Raw genomic sequence first — 25,699 nt, 5'->3', positions numbered from 1 at the left:
ACCTAATGTATATGGCCAAAAGGAAAAAAAAAGGAAAAAATAAAAAGAAGAAAAACAGAAACAATGAAGAAGAATTTGAAGTGCTTTTTTACCTTTGCAACCTCACAGATCTGTCAGTGGGAAGAGAACATGAAGATGGCCGTGCAGACAACACTGCAAGCTTCACTGTTTGAATAAAAACCCCAAACTAATAGTTGCAAATATTGTTTTCAGGGTTCTTTTTTTCAGTTTCCCTAACATGTGGCAGACCTTATGTCTTCCTAAATATTAGGCTTTTCTTCTTATCTGTAATGGTCACTGTTATTTTTCTTCCTACACATTTTTCAAGTAATCTTTCCCAGCATTTGTATGAGAACAGGATTTCACAGCCACTCTGTTATTCTTTCGGTCCGGGACCGCTGGATGCTTTCTCACAATCCTTACAGCATGAAAGCTGTAGCCTGCACAGAGAGGAAAGCATAAATTACGCTATGACAGGTTTATAAGACTAATCCGAATAAATATCTCTCAGTAGTCTCCTATTCACTGTTTCCTTAGAAGAGCAAGGAGGGAATTTTCTGCTGGTAGCCTTTCCAGCTGTATGACTGTATTTCATGGGAACACATTAATTTCAACACCCCTTTGCCAGGGAAGCCCAGACAGGCCTGCAGGCCAGGAGGAACAAGGAGGACCCCTCAGAGCCCCTTGGTCAGAGCACTGGCCTGGGGTAAGACAGACCAGAGACCCAACCTTATGTGATCACCAGATGCGTTCAACCTATTTTTTTCACCTTGGATCACTGCAAGTCAGGCTTCTGATCCAAGCTTCTTCCCCCACAAGACCCTGCTCTGGCCAGCTCGGCTGACCTGGAGCCTGGCAGGGCAGAGATGTGAATTTAAATATTGGTTCAGCTGCATCACTGAAGCTCTTAGAAACTGAAGTGCCTTCTTCTAAGTTTAATTAGGCACTTCCTTATTCAAGTACCATTTTACTTCCTAGAATGTCACGTCACTTTTGAAAGTAGGATTTAGGTGCATGATGATGTGGAAAGAATTCAGAACAACTTCACTTTGGGTTAATTAACCAGTCCAGTAGCTCACCTGTACCACAGACCCATAACAGTTTCATTTGTTAGCAAAGTCTCTGATACTCAAGTGAATGCTGCAGAGGCCAGAGAGATCTGTGCGTTCACACCTATTTAAATCATACAGACTATGAAGGTCTAGGATTAAAACCAGAGGCTGAAGGATGGTGTTCAAAAGCTAGACGCTGCACTCCTAGCAACGCTCACAGAGTTGTCTTCCTATGTTACACTTGACATGGAACATAGCAAACTCATAGAACCATAGACTCATAAAACAGCTTGGGCCAGAAGAGACCTTAAAGATCCTCTGGTTCTAACTCCCCTGCCACAGGCAGGGACACTTTTCACTAGACCAGGTTGCTCAAAGTCCCGTCCAACCTGGCCTTGAGCACTGCCAGGGATGGGGCCCCACGATTACGGCCTTCCACCCTCAGACTAACTCCATTCTCTGTATCATGCCCTCAGTACACAAAATAACTAAGACTCAAAAGAGCAACATTAAAAAAAAAAAAGGTTGAAATACAAATAGAATTAACCTGGTGATACAGTTCTCACCACCTTTATCTACCGACTCCTTTTCTGATTATATAGGGACAGTTGCACCAACTCCAGAAATATTGAGAAAGTTCCCTTATGCAAGGCATGCAGCTGGACTTCTTTGCCCTCCATGAAATGCCTTTTACCCAACCCCTCTGCACTTTTCAGCCCAAGCACAGAGTATCTGACCCCACCTCCGCTTTTTGTTGTGAAACTGGAACATGCCCAGTATTTCTTCCTCAGTAGACAATCTATTTTTAAGTCCATGGCTAAGAATGCAGCCTAATATATTTTAAAACAAATGTTCTTAGTCATCATTTCCATAATATTTCAATCCATTCACAGGAAATATGATTCAGAACAGCAACAGAATAAAACCCAACGGTTTTCTATTAGCAAGTGCCCACAGCTCTTCATTTTGCATCTCAGCAATAATACAGAAATGCAGTACCAAGAACCTGGACAAAGACTGACTCTTTGCAATAGCACTAATCAGAAACTGGAGTTCTCTCTGAAAAGTACACCATATTCCAGTGGCACATGGTTGCTCAGCTACTGAAACGAATGCTTAGATTACGTTGTCTGTATTAGAAGCATGACAGACCTTACAGGTCTTCAAATAAGTTTAATACTTAATAGGAGATAATACAGGTCTAAAATTCAATCGCATTCCTCAAACAAATTCTCATTGATACCAACTGGCCTGTTCTCCTAAGGAAAATTCTCTGTCCCAGATGAGGAGAGAAAAGGTCTCCTATACTGTAATTCCCTGTTGCTTCTTAAAAGTACATCATACATTCATAGAAAATGAGGTTAAATGCCTTCTAAAAAACAAACTAGCTCATTCCTCCTACTTTTTCCCCTTAGCACTGATAAATAAAGGTGTGTTGTCAGCGATGCAGCAGGGTAGATGTCAGGTCTGAAGTGACAGGTTAAAATGTTAAGGCTTTGTAAATTAAGCTTTCATAAATGCCAGGCCACAGAGCTACTCCACAAGTCTGGGCAGGCAATTTCAGTCCCAACTAGGAATTATTCCTTGCTTCTATACTTCCTGCATTACACTTCAGTACAAAAGTGCTACTGCCATATAATGTAAAAGCAGATCAATCTCTCTATTGCACTTAGGGATCTTGTAGGTAATAAAATACTGTATTGACTAAATGTATCTTACTGTGTGCAGCTACAGGAAAAAACAGAAATGCTACTGCAAATAGATTTCCACTAAATTGCTACATTTCTTCTTTCCTTTAGTTGAATTATTACTTCTGCTTTGCTCACTGACATGTTTTTTTAAGTTCTTTCTACTAAAGCAAGTCGGAATAGGATGTATACGAAATAATAAAAGTTATGCTGCTATTTTTCATACGGAATTACTCAAAACCACACACAGCATAGGTTCAAACCACAAATTCATGACCGAACAGACTTTCAGTCATGTTGCCATGAACTTTTACCTACAGAAACCAGTCAGGAATCAGCTACTAAACACCACTGTGAGCAGGTCAGAATAAAATGTAACAGGATAATGTCAACCTGGGATTGAAGAATTTTGTAAAAAAACAAGTGGGAATCAAAACATACAATGGTCTGACCTGTATTAAATGTTTTCTCTCAACTCCATTAAAAGGTTAAAGACAGTTATAAATACACTGTTTTCTAAAATTGGCTTAACAGAGGCAACATGGGCAGAATCATGGGCCATGTCTGATATTCGAAAGCTACAGCATTTGCTGCCCTGCTGAGACCATGGTTTGCTGGCTGCAAAGAACAGGATTTCTCTTAGAGAATACATTGCACATGACAGAAAGTATTTGCAGAAAACAGTAGCTGTGCCTCTGTCTAAACCTTACACATCCACAGACTGGACTCTGTCTGAGTACCCACTGAACTCTGAAGAGGAAAGGACATTCATCACCATGGCCACGGAGCTCCCAAGAACACCTACCTTCAACAGCAGTATTAACAGGACATTAGGTAAGAAAAGCAACTGCACCTACACAGTTACTTTTGCAATTAGATTCCCTCAGAAAACCTACCTGTCATCAAGAATGAACAAGCTCTCACCTCATATTCCTGGCAGAGTCCAGTGGTCTCAGCCCCAGGGCTTAAGATGCGACCTTCTGGAGCCCCTGGGTGCTCCACGTGACTCCCAGAGAAAGGATATGGACATGCCACTGGTCTACTAGTACTTACATGGGACAATCTATCCAAAGAAAATGGCTAAAAATCCCAAGGTTTCCAGGCACAAATGTCCTACCTCGAAAAACAACATAAATCCAACATGCTGTTGGCAATATCTTATCCCCTCCTAGAGCCCTGGGTTTCCCAAAAGCCAAAACCCAACAGTCCTTGCCTTTTCCAATTCTTGTCCATTAGGGTAAAAGGCTTCTATTCCTATGGAATCTCATTTTTTCAAAGCCATTTCTCTTGCTGTCCATGCAGTTCACGGAGCAGAAATCTATCTTGGCTCATGAGTGTGGCTGGTTTCTGCCTAATTGCACGGGGGTATAAAGTCTGAAGCCTCACTGGCAGAAAACAACTGCTGCAGTTATACAGAAAAGCTGTTGCACTGAGACCATACCTTTCTGTGCCAGAAAATCTCCTCTAGCCCTGCCTGTCTGTGAAGTTACACATCTGTGCTGAGACACAAATTCTGTGAACCAGAGTGCAAGTTACAACTGTCAATGGCTTTCATGCACAGGGCAGAATTCATAAAGTTATATGGGGATATTTCACACATGGTTATGAGCATGCCTAAAAAGCTCCTGAACTTCTCACTTACTAGTAAATGAAGAAAAAAGTAACAGTGATTCCTTAACTTCTGTTTCTGGTTAACACTGAAGATGAAGAACTGTTAATAAACCAACAGCAAAAAGAAGACAAATACCTGGTAAAAATCTGTTACCCTAAAACAGAGTCCTGCGTACTGATTTGAGACAAAGAAGCAGGATTTTTCAAACACACCTACTGTTTGGATATGTCTTCCATGATTATGGGCTATTTCAAGTCCATAAAAGAAGTAGCAAGGAGTGCATAAAAGGCCTTCACTCTTGGCTTTAGACAAAATTAGTAATGGAAAAATTCATCAAATGTCTATGTCATGCAAATTAAACAGTCAAAACCACAACACACAGTCAAGATCTTGTTATGGGTAAAACATTCCTGTGCATGACTTCACAAGGTCAAACTTTTAACATCCACAATTATCTATAATTTCTCAACATAGTAAAACACTTCAGCACCTTGTTGTAAAGATTTTCCAAAGGAGCCGATTTCAGGATCACAGAACTATGGAATGGTTCGGGTTGGAAAGGACTTCTAAAGATCATCTAGTCCAATCTCCCTGACATGGGCAGGGACACCTTCCACTAGACCAGGTTGCTCAACCTACCCAACCTGACCTTGAATACTTCCAGTGATGGGACATCCACGACTTCCCGGCAAGCTGTTCCAGAGTCTCACCACTGTCATTGTAAAAAAATGCCTTCCTTATGTCCAATCTAAACCTCCCTTCTTCAGTTTAAAACCACTGCTCTTTGTCCTGTCACTGAAGGTCTTGGTAAAAAGTCTGCCACTGTCTTTCTTAAAAGCCCCCTCTATATGCTAGAAAGCAAGGTCTCACAGAGCCTTCTCTTCTTTAGGCTGGACAAGCCCAACCCTCTCAGCCTGTCTTCATAAGAGAGGGGTTCTGGCCCCAGGAAGAGAGATCAGAAGTGACACCCCAACACACACATCATGTTTAATGGTCAGACACTGGACAGAGATTTACTTCCATCTCCCAGGAAGACTCATGTAACGTGCAAAGAGAAATGCCACACGGTACACAGAGGAGAGCAGTGATCTCTTGGAGGGCAAAGATGGTCCAGAGCATCAAATCACTAGTTTGAAACCTCTGGGGTGAGTGAACACCTACGCTTTCAGCGTTCTCCAAGTTGCCCAAGGAGCATCAGATGGAAGGGCCTGCCACCATCTTCAACCACCTACACAGCTCCAGAGGAACCTCCGAAGCACGACAAACTAAATCTGGCAGTGTTTTTAGTAAATAATGTTTTCCATTAGCTACAAAAGCTATAAAATTAAAACTTCTGGTCAGTCAATGCCCTTCTGTTTCCATTTACGGTTAAGAATGCAAAAACTCGACCGTAATTTCTTTCCCAAACTCTCCTCATCCTGTTCCAATTTTGGGACAGAATTCAGCCTAGTCAAAAATATTTTTAAACAATGTGGTTTATTTATAATCAGAAAAGTGATCTTAGTAATCATCAGAATTACTAGAAGTTACTAAATTTAAAACACAAGGACTGCATTTTCTTCTCTCCCCACACAGAGCAGCAGATTGAGCAGGAAGTCTGAGTGCTGCTGCACACAGCTCAACAGAATCCCCTCCCTCTATGAACAGCTGCAACCAGAGACAGAAAAAAACCCAAAAAGCAAAAATTTCCCAAAGCAGACAAACAAATGCAGTGTTAGGAATGGCAAAAAAAAAAAAAATGAAATAAATAATCTCTTTTATATATTCTTAGCTCACCTTATACTTAAAAAGTGCTACTACCGGGCCCTAAATGATGACTGTAAAGGGAAATGTAGCAGTGGTAATAAAAATAGTAGGATTAATAAAATCAGTGTCACATAGGTCACGTAAGAGCCAAAGGAGAAGGGATACTGTAACTCTATGTAGAATAAAGAAGAATTGCAAAAAAGCAGCCATTCAATAAAATAAGGGACAAACTGAGAACTGTACGAGAAAACAAGCTTTCACTAGACACATAATTTACTTGCAGCAGTCATTGTGAGAAGATGCTGAAGTCAAGAACTAGCAAACCTCAAAGCTGGAATGATAATAAAACCATCCAGCGGAGTAACAAAAGGAAAGCCAAGTGGCAAACTCACATGTGAAAGTAAATGAGCGATGAAGGAGGGGCAGATTACGACTGGCATCTGCTCATTAGGAGTTATTTTACATTGTCTGCTGAATCTGCATCTGGTGTTAGCAATTCTCAAGAAAAAAAATACAACAGCCACAAAAAACCCATCAGTCCCCACCTCCCTGAACACAACAGTAGAAATGCGCTGAGTGACTCCACCACAGAATGGTTTCTGTGTTCTATGCAGATTCCGGAGCAGAGCCTGCCTGCACACACAGAATTCCCCTGTGCTGCTCAAATATATCAAGAACACGTTATAAACCCTGCTTTACAGACAACAGGAACCTGTTGGATGATTTCCAGACTAACCTGAAGAAGCTTTCAACATACACTGTATTATGTCTGAACAGGAGACTGTCTTGTCTTCCCAAGTTAACGCCGCAATCTGTCATGCTTACTCCAGCTATGTGACACTCTGCAAAAGCAAAAGCAAGACTAAGGCTGTGGTCTGACAGGTATTTCTGGCTGCAGGTCAGGCGTTAAGTGATTTTTCAGTGCCAGCGGCTGTCGTCACTGCTATCCCTACCTGGGGTAACCCCCAAAGGCCTGCTGGTGTATCCATGTGTCAGCTCTGCCTGAGAGATGGAGGTCCCAACCAGAACCAAGCTCAACCACTGTGTGGAAAAAGTTGCTTGAGCTGAGATCACTTCTCCTTGCCACATCTGTCCAGATGTGTACCTCCTTTTGCAGCCCAGGTCAGATGTATAACAGAAATGAGGCCTTTCCCATAGGAGGCTTCAAGTGTGCTGGCTTTCATGCTGAATGAAGTCTAACCACAATTCAGTTAGTTTTGACTCTCAGTACTCCCAGATCAGAATAGGGATTCATCTGCCTTTGGAGTATAAATGTCGAGATTTTGCCTCCACTAAGACTTTACAGCAGTACTGCAAATGCCTGCTACTTATATCGTATGAGAGACGGAGAGAGAAAAATCATTTTGGTAATGAAGACACTGCTTCTTGGTAATCTCTGGATGCTAATCTCCATTTTATTAAGCATCATTTCCCATTCTCCCATAAACACACTGAACTCCTGTGTCTGACCAATAGAAATGAACTTTCGTGGCAACTAAACCCCATCCCTCCTGCTTACTTACCTCAATTAAAAGACCCTTCCCAGGAAGGCAGGCAGCCTAGATCCAAGCACAAGTAGAGGAAATTAAGTAAATGCTAGCAAAGATGCAGTAAATTTGATGTTACCTGTGATGGCTCCTAAAGGGTTTCACAAAGGGTGCAAGTATGGAGGGGAAAGCTGTTATGTTCTCTCTCTGCCCAGAGAGCTGGATGTTAAAAACTTTTCATCTAAATTCAATTACAAAATTGTAGTAAAAAACAAACCAGTGGCACATGGATTTCAAATTCCTTCCATATCAGTGTCCTTCAAATTTGCAATGGGGCTGTGGTGACATGGGTGAAGCAAGACACAAATAAACTCAAATACAACTGGAGGAAGACTATGAGAAAGCTATCACTTATTTAAGACCTGGAGAGCAAATGAGAACTTGACACTCAAATGATCATAGAATCACAGAACAGTTAGGGTTGGAAAGGACTTTAAGATCATCTAGTTCCAACCACCCCCATCCCCCCCCCCCCGCCATGGGCATTGGATAACACTTCAGAAATAAATCAATAAATCAGGCATTGTTTTTTCCTTCATATATGAAGAACTGTTTTTAACAAAACATACACAGTAAGCCCCGCTCACATTTCACATTCAATTCCATGTTTTCAGCTTTACATGGAACAATACAATTGGACAAATTTAGCCGTTAAGAGTTATTTGCATAGGAAACTACTTAACATGTAAACTTCTTTTAATTCTTCTGACCTTGCCATTGTTGTTTGGCACTAGAAAACGTGGTAAGCTTAGGAAGGGATGAGGGCTTGTCTACAAAGGCAGCTATTCTTTAAAAGTCACTTCCCTTCCAATTATTTTATACCATGTTAAGCTTAAGAGAGGACAAGGCTGAAATATGTATTACACCAAGGAGATGAAGGAGATGCTTCACTGGAACAGAACACCTATCCTATGCCCTCGACATTCAGTGTGTTGCTGGTAGCCACACAAATCTGTTTTCTGATATTCTCTCTTTGAAATCTCTAAAAGTCTTAGTTAAGCTACTGCCTTGGTAAGACATTAGCAAATATTTTTGTTCCATTTATGAATACACACCATAAAAACACATCACAGCTGAGACTGCTCTTACTAAAATACTTGTCAAACAAAAATTTTAAGTATTTAATTTGCTTCTACCTAGCACGCCTCACTGTAAGTCTCCTTAGCTGAAGCTGTGGTTCACTTACAATAAGCCACATACGCAAAGATCAATTTAATAACCACGAAGCAGGTGGGGACATGGAATACAAAGCACTGAGACCTGCTCAGCACTTAGCAACCTACTCTAAATCATACCTGCAATGCTATTTTTCATCTTTTATCACTTACATTTATTTTCGGTTTCTCTGGATAGGTCACATAAAGGTGAGAACAAGCTCTCCCCGTCCTTGGGTACCTCCTGTGTCTTTAACAGGATGCCCTCTAGTGCGTGAACTGTACATGGATCCCACTTCTGCCTACATAACTGCCTACTGAACATAAAATCTGTTCAAGGCAGCCTGGGCAGGGCACGATGCAGGGCCCAGCTCAAGCAATAAGGAAAAGACTAGAAGAGAACTAGCACAGACAAGAGGAAAAAACCACCTACAAACCAACAGCATAGAACAAAAATCTCTTCTCACTCTTCCCACCAGAGCAGCAACCACTAGGAAATGGAAGGGACGCAAATGCAAGCGCATTGGCTTCCACTTAGTTTTCGGCAGGATAAACATCTGGTGAATTGAAACTGTAATTTTATCCTCTTCATAAACAAATTCAGTGAATCCTTTCTACCAAACTGCAAGATGCCACACAGTGCTGTTAATGGTCTCTGTAAACAAATAATGCGGTTTATTTTGTTCACTATAAATTAAGAACAGAATTCAGACATGGGACCATTCCCACCTACTGCCATGCAGTGCTGGTAATCCCCCATTATTTTAAGAAAAAAGCTGAGGTCTTGAGTCAGCCAGCGCTCATCTTGCCGAACTACAGCATCCACAGAAAGCATATTTGTTTGAACCAGCACAGGTTTATTATTACTATTATTATTATGCTCTCGCATCTCTCATTAACTTTCATTTCAAACTGATAGTGTAACTTCCTGCAAAAGCATCAGCTACAATGCACAGTACAGAATTACACTAGCGTATGCGTAAAAGGATACTGTGCCATTATAGGCACACATTATGTACTGCAGACCAGATATTTAATGCTTTTCTTCCAGTTAGCAAAGCACTCTCTGGTTTATTACTATGATTATTATAAAGAGTACACAAATAAGTACACGTTAATAAGTAAACGAATGGCTGACTAAAGCACTTAGGTGATGAAATACCACAGACGCTTCTAAAAACGTTATCCTGCAGATGTAATTCCCAAATAAACTAATGCTATAAACAGAAGATAGTTTTCAAACCCATTTATTTCCACCTCTAAGACCAAAGGCAGATAAAAATCTAAGGAGGGGGAAAGGAAGCAGACAAAGCCCTTAGTGAAAAGGCAGACTCAGGTACAGCTGGTGAGGGTGAAGGTGTATGGTACTGCTTCTGTAAAGAAATAAAAATACATGCAGAGAACTGCAGAGCCCACCCCAAACAAGATATATCGGCACCTACTCCATCAGGGCAATAGGAGAAAGCTCTGAGAGGGTAAGACCAAGCCCTGCAGTGCCTATGGTTTCAAGGCCCTGCAAGCGGATGTCAGCCCCCGGGCACCACCAGCCCCTTTGCTCCCAAAACAAAGGCATTTGTGAGAAAAGGCTCCGTAAAATCTCATTGCTTCCAGCATCCTTCTCCCTTAAATGCTGCTCTGTCACATCCGATTAGAAAAGGAAAAGAAATGTGAAATTAAACAAGAGAGATTTTGGTTGGCAGGCCTTTCGTTATTCATTTACTGTTTATTATTGATTTTTGTGCCTGTGCAGAAGGATCACGTGTGTGTGCTGGAAAGAGGATGAGTGCATCTATTGAGGGCTGAGTACCGAAGGGAGTTCAACAGCCAGAGCTCTCTGTGGATTCTCTCTGAGCCTGGGTTTTGGATTGTTTGGGTGGGTTTTTTAAACTAAGAAAGTCTCCAGTGTTCACCCTGGCATAAACCACAAACTCCTGTGTCACTCCAAGGGTCCACTGCAAAGATGCAAAGGGGTGATAATCTGGAGTGGAAGATCTGAGACCCTGGGTGACCCCCAGGGCAGCCGCTGACCTCCCAGTGAGCCAAGCTGGGTCACCATATACAGCTAGAGCCACCTTACAATAACTGGCAGCTGGTCTCAGGCACACCAACAAACAGGACAGCCCCAGCAGCCCTGCAGTGAACTGGAGTGTGTAAGACCACACAAACCCACACGTTACGGCCATCCAATTAGAGGAACTCCACTGTATCTAGGGAAGAATGGATGTGTAATGAAGACATTACAAGGTATTAATTTCAAGCCTGTATTACAAGTTCACCTAAGGAAAGAAGCAAATGATGCTGACTGGTCCCACCCATCACTGACTCTGCACTCCAACTGACAGAGCATCTGTAGAGCATCTGTAGACTTAGACCCTCAAACACAAGGGGGATGGTACTATACAATTATTCAGAAACCTAAATATAATGAATTTCCTAATGAGGATGTTGTTCCATCAGCAGTCACTGCCATCTTGAATGTGGCCTGCAGAACAATTGGGAATTTTAGATCTACCTGAGTTTTAGAAGACAACAGAATAGTACTTGAAGCTCCTGAAATTTTCAGCTGAGTGCTTTACTAATTACTGGGTTTGGCTTATATCATGTAAAATTCATGATATGGCGATAAAGCGTACAGTACCTTGTAAAACTGAGACTTTATCTTGCAACTTAAAGAGCTTAACGAAATGTGTGGGAAGATAATTAATTAAAACTCTTTAAACATAAAAGCACTTGAGAAACTTTGCAGTTTCGGTTTCAGCAAGTCAGCTTTTTAACACATAATACTCACTAAGTATGTGTATTTGATGCTGTCTAACATGCACTGCTGTCTCTTGATAGCTGTGATGTTCCAAACACAAGAAGTCAGCAAATGCACAGACCTATCTCAGACGGCTGAGGAGTGTCTGGGAGTCGATCACCCCCTTCTACCAGGGCATAATGTCAAAAAACTCTAGGGTCAACACAACTGTTTCATTAGAGTCAGTAGGAGCTTTGCTGACTGCTTCCAAGAGGCCAGAACTGCAACACAGCCTTTCCCAAAATAATAATGGACAGTTAAATTCCATTTCTACCTCACAGACACCAACCCATCAGCTAAAGCTTTTAAATAAAGCAACATCAGCCCTGCACAAGTAACACCCACAAGACCTGGGATGTTCAAAGATTTCCCTCTGTTTTGGTGAGGACAAAAAGCACAGAAATAAGACGGTATCTGCTAGAAGTGAGACTGAGTTATACCTTAAGAGTTGTGTAAAACCACTTAATATAGATCAAAATAAACACACTAAACCAGTAAGATTACTGGTTTATTACAAAATAGAGACAACAAGGTAAGAAACAGTAGACAGTAACGCCAAAACAAAGAATACTTTTAAATGGCAACAAAACTGCTGAATGTGGAGTTAAAAAATAATAGAAGTGCAAGAAAGGAGATACTGTCACAGGAGAAACAGAGACACGATTCAAAGAGCTTAACACGTTCAAGACATGGCTGAGCGCAAGACGAAGGGAATATACATAAATCATCTTATTGAAAGAAGTGGCATTTGAAATATGAAGCCCAGCATCAAGACAGCTTTAATAAACTGATGAAACTCCCCAAACTGTGCCAGAGCACCTCATATTTCTGTATTTAATATGCACACCCAACTACTGACAAAGAAGTACTATGTGAAAGTTCAGAATTTTAAAGATAACACCAAATTAAGCACCAGAGGTAATGAAAAATTGGATAAATCACAAAATCAATCATGCCAGACCAACCAGACGTGTCACTTTATTAAAAATACCCAGTCTTCTAGCCAAGAAAAATGAGTAGCTCTAAACTGTCTGGATTTCAGTAAAGTATTTGACAGTGCCATAGGAAGCTGTTAAAACAGGAGACGTGGGGAAGAGAGAGAGGAACTGGCAGAGATGGAGAAACCTCCAGCTTGCCTGGGAGCACTGGGCTATGAGAACAGCCCATGGAGCTGAGTATTTTGAATTACTGTGTATTTTCATTACCAAAACCAAAAGGCTGCAAAAGAAGGTTGGTATAAGCTGCCAGAGAAGACAGATCAAAGTTAATCATGCAAAGGGCAAGGGACCAGTGTGGGTTTGTGATTGCAGCTGGTCAGCATGCATGACCACATACTGCTGCAACTCACCGAGGAGACACCGACACCAGAAAATGCAATTTTAACCGCATGACTACACAGCAAAATATTTCCATTGGAAGGAGAAACGAGCAATTAGACTATGTAAGGCAGTTAATGAAGCCTTCCCCTGGTGTACAATGTACAATGCTGGTTACCCAATTATGAAAGGGATAGAAATTACGAAATGCATCGTTAGTATAAGCAAGGACATCCAGCTGTTTTAGGAGAGCATGCTAGGATAGCCTAACTGACTCAGCCTCCTAAGGGGAGGACAAACAGGGATAACCCCATGTGAGTGCACTGGGAACCAGTCATGGGAATTCCTGGCAGTAGTGCAGTTTCTGAAGGTAAAGGGGATAGCTGTCATGAGCGCAAATGCATGCAAGCCAGGCACAAATACATCTGGGATGGATAAGACCAAGGTTTCTAACTGTCAAGAGCTATCAAGTTCTGGAAAAATCTTTCAGTGCCGTGGTTAATGGGAAGATAACATTAAATATGACTGAGGACTGGGGTCAGGGATCCAGAGAGCTCCATCCACCTCTCTAGTCCCACACAACACAGCTCCTACCTACTCCCCACAGGAGGCATGGAGCGAGAATGAGAACCCCCGCTCCTGAAGAGCCTCAACTGTAATACAGGCCAAACCCTCACCCACCAGGTGAACCTAGGAAAATCCTGCAGTACGAGCACCTCCATAAGCCCTGGAAGGAATGACAGCTCCTCATGGCTTGTGCTCCCCTCAAGACTACACGGCTTTTGGGGCTGCTGCTAGCACAGCTCTGATCAACACTTTTATGCATGGACTCCAGACAATGATTTCTGAGAAAATGTAGGACAATATTTATTGCTAAGGAGATTCTCTTGTGCTTGTATCAGTCCTCCTTTGTCCTGACCGAAGGGCTGACAGATGGAGATCGGGACCAGTAGGCACTTCTATACCACCCAAAGCAGCGCAGTACAGGAGCCTAGTCTGAGAAGGCAGATAAATCCATCAAGTCAAGCGGTGCTGAGGAGATACTTCCGGCTCCTAAAAGCAGTAGTTCTGCCTCAGTGCCGCCCTGCACGAGGCTTCCTCGGGTCCCCATCTCTGCAGGGAGAGCTCCTCAGTTTGGCTGCAGCGTCCTGCTGCTGTGTGGCTGGCTGCTGCTCAAGCAGTGGCCTGAGCTGCACTCAGGGTCTCTCTGTCTCCTTGTCCCCTGCACAGGGTGTGACAGGCCAGCTGCACACCTTCTCCTAACAGGCGCTGGTTTAACCTTCTCTCCAAAAACCGAGGGAATGGCTAGTCCAGGACTCTAACCTGTGTAAAACATACCAGCTGGGCACGCCGCTATCAAGTTCACTTTGGAATAAAAAATAGCAAGAGGAATTTCACATGGAAGACTAAGTGCGCTAGTGGATCGCATAACCTTGCTCCAGACCAAGCCACGCTGTCAACAATTTTCAGTCCTCGACAAACAACATACAAGCAGTGCCATCAGAACATTTAGTTACATGAAGATCAACATCTAGGACACTCTCAGGTTACAAGCACATCTTCTTTAGAACTGAATGGCAGCTTTACAAAATATGAGGATGATAACATTTATGGTGCTTTAAATCTGACCTCTGAGTGTCTTGGCACTGAGCACAAGACCTAACGTATCAGCCTAACAAACTTGACATTTAGCAAGCCAAGTTTATTTCTAGAAAGTGAGCTGGAAATTAAATCTCATGGTTGCAATTGGCACACTGTGCAAAAGAGGAATCTTAATGATGACTGCATTTAATTTCTGCCCTATAGCTTTCATCCTTCTAATTGGTATATTTAAGTGCACTTAATCACTTAAGCATTGAACCTACTGCAGTGGTAAATCTCCAGTTTAGACTCCACAACAATAAATCTTTGTCTTCTCTCAGCAGCTGGGGAGATGATTTGGACTTTGAATTTAGGTCTTTTCCTCAGGCTTAACAGTAACAACTTGTTTGTTCTGTCTGCTGAAAGCATGACATTAACTCTTGTTTTTTAAATGCATTATCATTGCTTAAGCTTAGTGCTCTCGGTGTTAAGACTGGCTGCCCTTCTAAGCAGCACTTCTAAGTGCCCAACTAAGAAACACACCAAAAAGAAATCCAATTAGCCTGTGCTGGGAGTGCACAAAGCAACTTTAACTCATTAGTATTTACACAGCATCACTGGTCCACATGACACTTCACAGACACGAGGACAAGCTGCAGCTCATAACACAATCTTTCAATAGATGCCTCCAGTGCCACAAAGAGCTGATTTAAAAACAGGTGGAAGGAGCCTTTGGACACCCCTCCTTTTAACAGTTAACGGAGGAGTAACACCCCTGAAAGCACCTCACAGTCTGGCCACAGCACCAAGCTAGGTTTTATCTTGAATTCTGTGACAAATGCCCCTAAATTCCTGAAGCAGCTCTGGTAAAAAAGGTAGAACTTAGATGCATCCATCAGATCACAAGAGGGAAAACTGCCTTTGAACAGGCTGTGGGCTCTATCCCTTGGTTTTGCTACAGGCTTCCCGCAGTACCTTGGTAAAGTATTTAGGCCCCAGTTATTACGCATTCACGCATATTAATTATCTTTGCAGTAAACCCCTGGGCCTATACTTGCAGAACAAACCATGCCATTAAAGACTTGTAGGATCAGGGTTTCATTTCCCCATGCCACAGTTCTCCCTGTGCAGTTCAGCACAGCTCTCAGTTGCAGTCACCACACCAACAGCTGCCTGGAGTGGGGCCTTGTGTTTTTAGGTATAAAGTATGTCCTTAACAACTAGCCTTGTTATAAAAAAGCTGAATCCTGCCTTGCTGCGACTGCTGCACCAAAGACTGCGCCTTCATCCTTTTCTGACGGTGATGTTAATTTCAGTAGCTTTTAGTCCAGAAGAAACTGCTCGGTCATCCAATGCGAGTCACCACTTGAGTGGTTTTGTTTTCTTTACCACTTGCCAACAAGACAAATAGCCCTCCCTTCAGCACAGCGCTTGCCAGCTGACCGAGCTATGCACAGAAACCTTGGACTCCGTGGGGACGGCGGTCTGGCACATGCACTGAAGCCCTGGCACATCCGGGGACTATTGGAGCCGCCGTGCTTGCACAACCTACCTGCACGCTGTCAGTGATTGCTTCCAGCAGGGTGTGGGGGTTTTAAACTCAGCATGATAGGGTTTTTACTAGCCAGCAATCCTATTCATTAGATTTCAGTCCTGGTCCTCCCACTACTGTGCTTGGCAATCCCCATCACACTGACAGTCTTAATACCATGATAGCGAGATCTGCAAAGCCATATAGCATCACTTGCCATAGCAGTTGGGTCCAAAGGCACACATCTTCAAAAATTTCCTTTAAAAACATACTTGACATGTGCATTACTCTGGATTCAGCTTGCAGCCACCCATTTTTGTAAGATTCGTCTCCCCTATAATAAAAGTTACTTAAGTACCTGCTATTTTTCTCCCACCTTACAGTTCACAGTGCAAGCAACCAGCTCTCAATTCCTTGTTCTATTCAAGTGAGGGCATTGCAGGCAGCATGTCTCACAGCCAGGCTTCTTCTTCAGACCATAGGTAATTTGTCCCCAGTTCCACCAAGGGAAACACACACATTTTAACCCCAAATATTGAGGAAGCTCACTATGTTTGCCAACCAGATTAAAGCACTTACTCCTCCTTAGCTACAGTTGAGTTCTTCTCTGTAATTAGATAAAGTTTGAGCTTCCTTATACTAGCCATGTGCTCTGTGTAGTTCCTCTCAAGAGAAGGCACACCATTCCCTCCCAAATCCCTGTTTTATCCACCAGCATCATCTTCCTAATTCCTGCTAAGTGTTGCTCTCCAGGCAGGCATTATATCCTTCGGTCTTTCAGTTAACGTGGAGCTTTGGCACTGAATTATGTATTTCTCTGACTCCTTTAGGCACTGACACCACTGAGCACTTCTTGTGTCTTTCACAAACACAAATTCATGATCTGGATTTTTGTATTTGCTTTGCTTACAGAATAACCACATACACACAAAATCTATTTTAAATTCTTCCTTTACTTTAGAATCACAGTATTTTCAGGGCTGCTCAGACAATTAGGACCTACAACCTCTGTGAACAATGGGGCTTATGTTCTTTCAGGCTAAATATTTCCAGGCACCCAGTGGATGCTTTGGGAAAATCCCACTACATATATATGCAGTTTTAGGAGGACTCCTGCAGATTTCCATCAGCACACAGAGGACACCAGACTTCAGTCAGAAGCTGGCAGTACAACTCCATGCTTGCACATCAGCCAGTGTCACAGTAAGCTCACTCCAGCTTTTATCAAATGTTGTTTTGAAGGCTCTGGCTTACTCATTTCCCCTGAAATCCTGGCTGCAAATCTTCCAGAGCTCTGCTAGTATCAAAGTCCATTTCTTACAGCAGCGTTTTCTGAAAACCTTGCATTTGCTACACATTTCCTCGAGTTTCCTGAACTTGGTGCTGGCTGAAAAATTGAACTCAATCAAAAAATCAAACTCCTGAAGAAATGCCCAAATTGACAGAAAACCAGTATCACTGTATGCTGCATCCATCAGGAATGCATCTAACAAGTTTTGTTACGGCTTTTTCCCCCACAAGAATCCAAAGTTTCAAAAATAACACACTGCTTTCATGCACATCATATTCTTTTCCATAAAAATTAAAGGGAGAGTTTCCAAGTGTACCACGCTGAAAATACACACGCTAAAAATGGTTAAAATCTGTTTTAGAGTAACCTCTTGAGTATTAGCCTATATCCAGGCAACAACCAACTTTTTGCAAAACCCCAAAAGGCAGACAGACCAAAGAAACCCCTAACATCCAAACCCTGCCTGGAGGCTCGAAGCCACTAGGACTGCTCACAGTGCTGTAACTGATACAACTGAAGACAGAGGTTAACAGTAAACAAAACACTGTTTACTTTAATTCCATTAGGACTGCATTAAGTAAGATATGAAGACAGGCTGAGAAAGTTGGTGCTGTTCATCCTGGAGAAGAGAAGGCTGCGAGGAGACCTCATAGCAGCCTTCCAGTATCTGAAGGGAGCCTATAGGGATGCTGGGGAGGGTCTCTTCGTCAGGGACTGTAGTGACAGGACAAGCGGTAACGGGTTAAAACTTAAACAGGGGAAGTTTAGATTGGGTATAAGGAGGAAATTTTTTCCTGTTAGGGTGGTGAGACACTGGAATCGGTTGCCCAGGGAGGTTGTGAGTGCTCCATCCCTGGCGGTGTTCAAGGCCAGGTTGGATGAAGCCTTGTGTGGGATGGTTTAGTGTGAGGTGTCCCTGCCCATGGCAGGGGGGTTGGAACTTGATGATCTTGAGGTCCTTTCCAACCCTAACTATTCTATGATTCTATGATTCTATGATCAGTATTTAGGAAAGACTTCACTTACACTCTGAGAAATGCAAAAATGACAAGAAGCGATCTGGGCGCAGTGGGTGAACTATCGATATAGCTGGTTTTGTGAAATCCAGATGCAGAATTAATGCTGACCTCGTCAGAAGTGCTCACGTATTTAAAATTGTGCTTTCAACACTCAATTTCATACAAACGAAGAAACAACCTACACTGTACTTGCATCTTTTTATCTTTTCCATCTTTTAGTGGCATCAGGGCTCTGCTGCAGGTCTTCCATGGATAGGTTACCACACTCCTGCAGCTCACACAGCAAAACCCACCTCAGCAACGGCACATGACTTTGAAAGGACAAGCAACTACCAGCAAGCCCACAAACATAAAAGTAACTGTCCTTCAGCTCTTCTCTACAGAAGGCAGCTGCTCACTCATTTTTAATCCATTTGAAACTCCCCGGCCTTGGTCAGGTTAATGTTTTCCAAGACTCATGATTAACTTCCTGGGCTTAAACTCATGAAGCGGAACGATACCTCCTGACCATGCTGTCAAGATGCTATCACCGCAAACACACCCCAACATGCCCAGCAGCCCCAGCACCAGCGCCCACAGCTATGCTCCCCAGCCCAGGGAGGACAAACCCCCCGGCATCCAGTCCCCCAAGAAACCTGCTGCCCCAAGGGTGGTTCACCCATCACTGTAGCCTGGCCCACACGCAGCTCCGGGCAGACAAATATCACCAGCAGGAAAGAATGGTTAAATTTTAATACCAGTGAATGTTTTCTGCTGCTGCCTGAATTTGAGACCATGGGAATGAAATTTACTTACTTCTCACACCGTTTGTAGCACATTGTACCAGTGCCCAATATAGATCTGCAAGGTCAGGAAGCCAGAAAGGGAACACTAGAGAGAGCTTCACTGAAAGCAACCACCACCCTCAGACAGCATAGCCTAAACCTGACAGGCACGCTTCACCTCCTCCACCTCCTGCAGTATTTCTGCTTATAGAATCACACCCAGCTTTCTTGCATGGTTAAATATTGGAGAGTTTTCATAACATGAGGGAGGGTTCAGTGAGATAGGAGTGGTCCAAGGGCTTTACTCACTGAAGCCTGTGAAAGTACGCACCAGTGAATGGATTTGAGGTGGAGCAGATCACCATAGCCTCCAGCTGCCTAAAAACCTCTCTGTTGTGGGTCTTCACAGAGATAGAAAGAAAAGTGTTATCCTTATTTTATAAGGAACAGAGGAGACACTTGGACCACATTCTATCTGCTCTGTCCTCCTGCCCATGCATGCACAAGTGAGGAACCTGGTGCTGGCCAGTGACATAAGTGCTGCTGCACAGGAGCCTCTTCCTCCTCCTCTGCAGTGGCTGGCACCATGTGCAGTGTTTCTGCCTCTGGGCTCTAAGAGAAGGCTATTACCTGGTCACAAACCCCACCTTAATAAAAGCCCTGGGTAATTATTTCAGTAGGAATGCCATAATGATGATTTAACAACTCATACAGAAGAAAGGCGCCGTGCTCCTCAGAGCACAACTTTGTCACAGCTACCAGCTCCCCACCAAGGTGATGTGGTCTTATTCCTCCAGCCACGGTTCTCCTGGGGTTGCTGACCTCGGGGGCCCAGCAGCACAACATTACTTGCTTTCTTTGCTGCTGTAGGTTTATCACCTCCCTTCTCCAGACATTCAACCTGCAGCAGTACAGGGCCTTGCTCCGGTGCAGCTCAAGTGGGATGTCCCACACAAAGCTAACACTACTCCACAGACACCGACAGAGCTAGATTCAACCTAGAGCTTGTACCACTAGCTTTACGAGTCACACTTTTAGTAAACCAGGTTTTCTGATTTCTCTGCCCTGAACAACGCAAAGCCTTCCTCCTGTCTGCCTCGTCACAAGCCAGCAGTACCTAATGCTCTGGTAAAGAAAGCCCATCTTTCTGTTGCACTTTGAAAGGATAAATAAATGATCAGAATCGGTTTAACTTCTGGGACCCTCTCCTTCTTCAGACATGACCAGAAAGCCAAACTTACGTCAGGAAAAACAAGCCGGGTTGCCCATTTTTAGAAGCGGTGCACCCTAGTTCAGATTAATGTGGCATTCAGAAATCGGGGGAGTGCCAATACGGGAGGGAAATACAGCACGTTATACAAAATAATTGTGTTTGTTCTAAGTATTTTGGAGTAAGATGATAACACCCACTTCCTCAGCTACTTGTTCTGTAGTTGGTATTTTAGCCTGGCACATTAAGTCTCCTCTCTTGCCTCCTGGCTAACGGTATAGTTACCATAGTTCAAGCACTCCTATTCATAAAGGATTTTATAATATGCTTTGCACATCAGGCTTCAACAAAATGCAAAAACCATGAAACAGCACAGATTTTTATCATAATTATCAATATATTTATGCAACAAACTAGATTCGCCTTTGATAATACCACAGTAATGTACTCCACTGAAGATATTGAAATTAAACTTGCCCTAAACTGCGAGGACTTCCAAGCCTGGAAGCCCAGTGAAACACACAGGGTGAGTGCTTGCAATACCATGGATGCCAATGCTCTGGGTGTGCACACCTGTACGACATCAAAAGAGGTGGAAAAAAGGCCCCATGCTTCACCTTAATCAAAGTGGTCTACCCACCCTCACAGCCCACTGCCCAAGCCCCCGCTGAAAACCCAGTTAAAGCTGTATGCACACCAGTGGCTCCTGTTCCGCCATCTGATTTGAAGACTTCCAGCCATGGGAAACCCGTAAGTTCTTTAGCAGCTGATCATTAAAAATTAATGCCTGACTGTGACTAAATGGAGCTTTCACTCTGCTTCCAGTCATCAATTCTTGTTACGCTTTTCCTGATTAAAAGGCCGTTTCTTTTTCCCCCATTGCAATACCTCTTTACTGTAATTCCGTAACCACCCAAGCAAAATCTCTTATTCTGATGCTTCTCTCAAGCACTTTTCCACTATCTTGTCCAGCTTTTCAAATTCCTGTCAAAAAGACTGACATCTGGCATAGAAAAACAGAATCACACAGCAGCACGAAGTACCAGCCCCACTGGTAGGTGCCCTTCCTTACATGCCATGCTTGTCCTTACTACCACAACAGCCCACTGAGGACTCAGCTTAAGACATTTGATCTTAGTATCTAAACCCTTTTTAAATCACTATCCTGTGAGGCGCAAATCAAACCTATGGCACTGCGCTTCTCCCACCGGCTGCCTAACCCTGTGTCTGGTGGTACTGAAAACCAGCTTGTTTGACCTCAGCTCACCAACAGATCCAGCTTGTTCTGGGAAAATGCCCGGTCATTGTTTTTAACCACCATACTATTTCTTTACGTCATGCAGAAGTTTTATTAACAGCATTTATACTTCTATTTTCACATCACTGAGATATATTTGATTAGTGTCACATCAGGGGCCATTACTTTATGAGCAACCTTAAACCAATGACAGTACCCTACTGAGATCAAGTGGGGAGGAAAGGGGGGGAACACAATAAATCATATTGGTTTTAATCCATTCACAAAAGCTTTGAAAAACAAAACAAAAGAAAAAACCCTCAACCCACAGCCAGTGCTGATTTTTTCAATAAATCCCATTTAGGAATAGATGATGCATAAAGGCCATATTGTGCCTATTGTTTTCCCTTGGTAACTAATTTTCATCAAGTACTTTGGGACTTACTGTTAATTTCTTCAGTCTTTTTAACCCCATCGATACTTAAAACACACAGTTATGAAAAATCACTCCTATTTACAGATTTTATACTGTCATTTTGCTTGCATCTGGGAACATTTCAATGAAAACAAAGATGACTCAGCTGAACGCAGACCCAAGTAACATTTCAAATGAGAAACTGCATCAAGAATTAGCTGGTTCAAACTAGTAGTGATAGGACAAGGGGGAATGGCTTTAAGCTGAAAGAGATGAGTTTTAGATTAGATATTAGGAGGAAGTTCTTCACTGTGAGGGTGGTGAGGCACTGGCACAGGGTGCCCAGAGAAGCTGTGGCTGCCCCATCCCTGGCAGCACTTAAGGACAGGTTGGACAGGGCTTGGAGCAACCTGGTCTAATGGAAGGTGTCCCTGTCTGTGGCAGGGGGTTGGAACTGGATGAGCTTTAAGGTCCCTTCCAACCCGAACCATACTGTGGTTCTATGATTCAGACTCTGGAAAAACACCACATGGGCTCGATTAGGTCTCAGATGGATGCTGTGATTGTTTTCCAATGATGAAAATGATAATATAAAGTATGGTGACATTTTTGCTTGACAGCCGTGGCCTGCAATGTTTACCTGGGCCATATGCATTACATCAATTATTAAGACCAAAGCAACAAGAATTACATCTTGTTCTAATCAGTGTGAAGCAATGCCAAAACAAACAGGATATTTGTTCAAAAACACATTGAGCAAATTTGACCAAAATTGTATTTAAAAGCAATTTTAATTGTGTTTACACTTAAAGTGAAAACTGCAGGATGCCGCATCATTTTTCTTTTAATTGTTTTATTTTTACGATGGATTTGTCAGCAGAGGCTTATCAAACGAGAAGAGGACAGAAAGATGGACAAGAACGTTCAGGTAACATTTGGCCTCCCAGCAGCAGGGATGCCGCATGGGTTACATCTCATCTGCACCCACAAGAAACAGCCTTCTCCAGAGTGTGCGTGGGGGAAATTAAATAATGAGAGTACTTAGGAAGGAAAAACGAGCAACTTCAAGACAAAGATGGAACTGCCCAATTCAGACTGGCCAACACTACCGCAGTTAGTTCTGATTCAGTACAATAGCAGCATACTACCTCATTAAGGTAGTCATTAAAGTCCTAACAGTTAGGACTCATTAAAGTCCTAACAGTCAAAGCAAAGTCCACAGCAACAGTGATAATCTTCAGTAAACCTGTGTGCTCACCGTTTGTCATCATTCAGAAGAATAAGCTGATATCTATTTTTTATCAGAAACATAATAAAAGTTTCAATCCTGTTGAAAGAATGCTTGAGTATAATATAAATTGTATGGGAAAAGGTATTAATTTCACTCCATGCACTCCCTGAATACACGCGTATTCCACATAATAACCAAGATCCTTTTTTATCCTTCAAAGAAACCAAGAATTTTCCACAAATGTAATCTCCCGTTGGAATCCCTCAAGCACACATGTGCCACCTGCTCCTAAGAAAACTCCCAGAAAGAATGTGCTGCCCTGCAACTGAAGATGGGTCTGTATTTACATACTTACTCAGCCTACATCAAAGATAAGCCTGTTATGGAAATGAATTGAGACCGGGCACATACGTGATGCTAATTACTTTTGGTTGCTCCTGACTTAGGCTTGCGAACTGAACAAGCTGCACAGTTTTTACTCAACAGCCTGAAGTTCTCTGGTTATTCTCAAAAGTACACAAAAAGCACAACACCGGGGGTGGGAAGGGCAGTTTCGCTATTTAGCATTTATGCAATAAATATAAAATGCAATGAACAAAACCCAAGCCCTGTAAAAACAGCTTAAGCCACTACCTGGAAAATCAAACATGTAATATTTTCTCAAAGAGCCTGCTATCAAAAATCAGCTTCTTAACTCCCCTAGTGAAAGTCCAGCGCGAAATACAACTCCAGCAAGCCTCAGCTGGTGCATGCCCACGGTTTGCCCTATCCTCCTGAAGTCATCTTGACCTCCCCACCTCTACTAACAGCATTCGAGAGGAGACAGAGAAGCTCCCCCGGTGCCACCGCAGCTCTCACACCCCAGAACTCAGCCTGGGGGCACAAGGCCCCAGTGGAAAGTTTAGCAGCATCCCTCAGGTAACTCGTTCCAGCAGCCAAAACAAGCGGGAGAACTGCAGCTCCCCAGCGGATGATCCCCCTGCACACCACCAAGCACCCTCTGGGCGACGCAGGGACCGCTCCGGCTGAGCTCCCTGCGCACCGTCAAGCCCGCTTGGGGCTGGCTGCACCAAGCACGGAGCCCACCAAAGCCCAACACCGGGTCCCAGCCGCACCACCAAGCCACGGCGAACCCCGCTGCCTCCGGGTACACCCCCGGCCTTGGCTCGATGGGACACCAGGCTCCTCCGCGGGCTTTACGCCGATCGCGGAGTACGGCGGGGAACGGTGGGGTTCGGGCTGCCAGGTCAACCCGGCATCCGAGCGGGCAGCAACCGACCCCTTCCCGCGGGAGGCAAGACCCTCCCGGCAGGAAGGGCACGGCGGCTGCCTATGGCGAGGAGGGAGCACCGTGAGGATACCGCACTCTACCTGTGGTTAAATTGTCATTGATCTTCAGGGGCACCCTTAAGATGTAGACCAGGAAGAGCATGATGAAGAACCACAGCGTCCAGAGGTAAGTCCAGGACCAGACGATGCAAGACTTGAGCTGCTCCAAAAATCCCGTCCCAGCTTCAGCCATGTTTTTGGAGGAGGAAAAAAAAAAAGGAAAAAAAAAAAAGAAAGGGGGGGGGGGGGGAGGTTTGAGCCCGACGCAGACGCTGCTCTCTGCTGCCACAGCCTCCCAGAGCGTGCAGGCGCTGCCCGCCTCACCGAGGCGGCTTTCCCCCGCCCGCCGCACCGACCCGTGCCCCAGGGGCGCTGCCGCCTCTCCCAGCGCCGCGTCCGCAGCTAAGATGGACTCCTCCGAGCACAGCCCCCCCGACGGCAGCCGGGCGGGTGGGGGGTTCGGCACAGCCACCTCGGCGGCAGCTCGCCCCCCCCGGCCCCTCCTGCCTGCGAGGGGCGGGGAAGGGAGAGCCGAGACCAGAAACTTCGCCCGGCGGTCCCCGGGCCCGGGGGGGTGTGTGGGGACGGGACGGGACGGGACGTGCTGTGCTGCAGCGGCAGCTCCAGACCTGGCCCCGGCCGCGGCCACCCCCCTCACCGCTCGGCACCCCGCGGTCCCGGCAGCTGCATGATGAAACGTGGAGAAACGGCGAGAGGCTGCGGGGGGGGGAATGGAGAGGAAGGGTGAAAGGAAAGATACGAAGGGAAAGGAGACAGAGGAAAGGGAAGAGAAGAGGGAAAATAAAAAGAGACAGGAAAGGGGGGAGGAAAAGAATAAAACAGAGAATAAGAGAGAATAAAACTAAGAAAAGAGAAAATACAAAATATAGGAGAAAAGAGGAGGGAGAAGAGGGGAAAGTAGCAAAAGAACCTAAAAGAAAAAAGCCGTGCAACTCTTCCGATTTTCCAGAAGAATTTCAGGCTCTGTTTTCATGCACCAGGACTTTAAGCCTAAAAAGAGCTCGTGGGATTTCTTTTGGTTTTTTGGTTGTTTACTCGCTAAGCTTCTTGCTGGGGTAATATCCCAGGCTTAAAACTGCAGTTTTGCTTGTACTTGTGTGTACCATGCCCACAGCAGGGTCCTGAACTGCGAGCTCCCCCCCTCCCCAACCCACCTCG

General features: G+C 44.0%; 1 protein-coding gene across 2 annotated transcripts in view; it reads right to left on the bottom strand.

Annotated features, from left to right (window-relative positions):
* Positions 1–25,153, bottom strand: part of ST7 (suppression of tumorigenicity 7) — a 147,761-nt gene extending 122,608 nt beyond the window's left edge. Inside the window, exon 1 of one of the 2 annotated variants that reach the window (XM_065658785.1) lies at positions 24,563–25,153. In XM_065658785.1, the coding sequence (XP_065514857.1) occupies positions 24,563–24,713 (151 nt within the window). In that variant the 5' untranslated portion in view covers positions 24,714–25,153. The remainder of the gene's footprint in view (positions 1–24,562) is intronic. The other variant, XM_065699808.1, reaches the window with a different exon arrangement.
* Positions 25,154–25,699: the final 546 nt, after the last annotated feature.

Source organism: Lathamus discolor, chromosome 1, assembly GCF_037157495.1.
Source record: "Lathamus discolor isolate bLatDis1 chromosome 1, bLatDis1.hap1, whole genome shotgun sequence".
Taxonomy (NCBI): Eukaryota; Metazoa; Chordata; class Aves; order Psittaciformes; family Psittacidae; genus Lathamus; species Lathamus discolor.
This window is presented reverse-complemented; position numbering and strand designations above follow the sequence as displayed.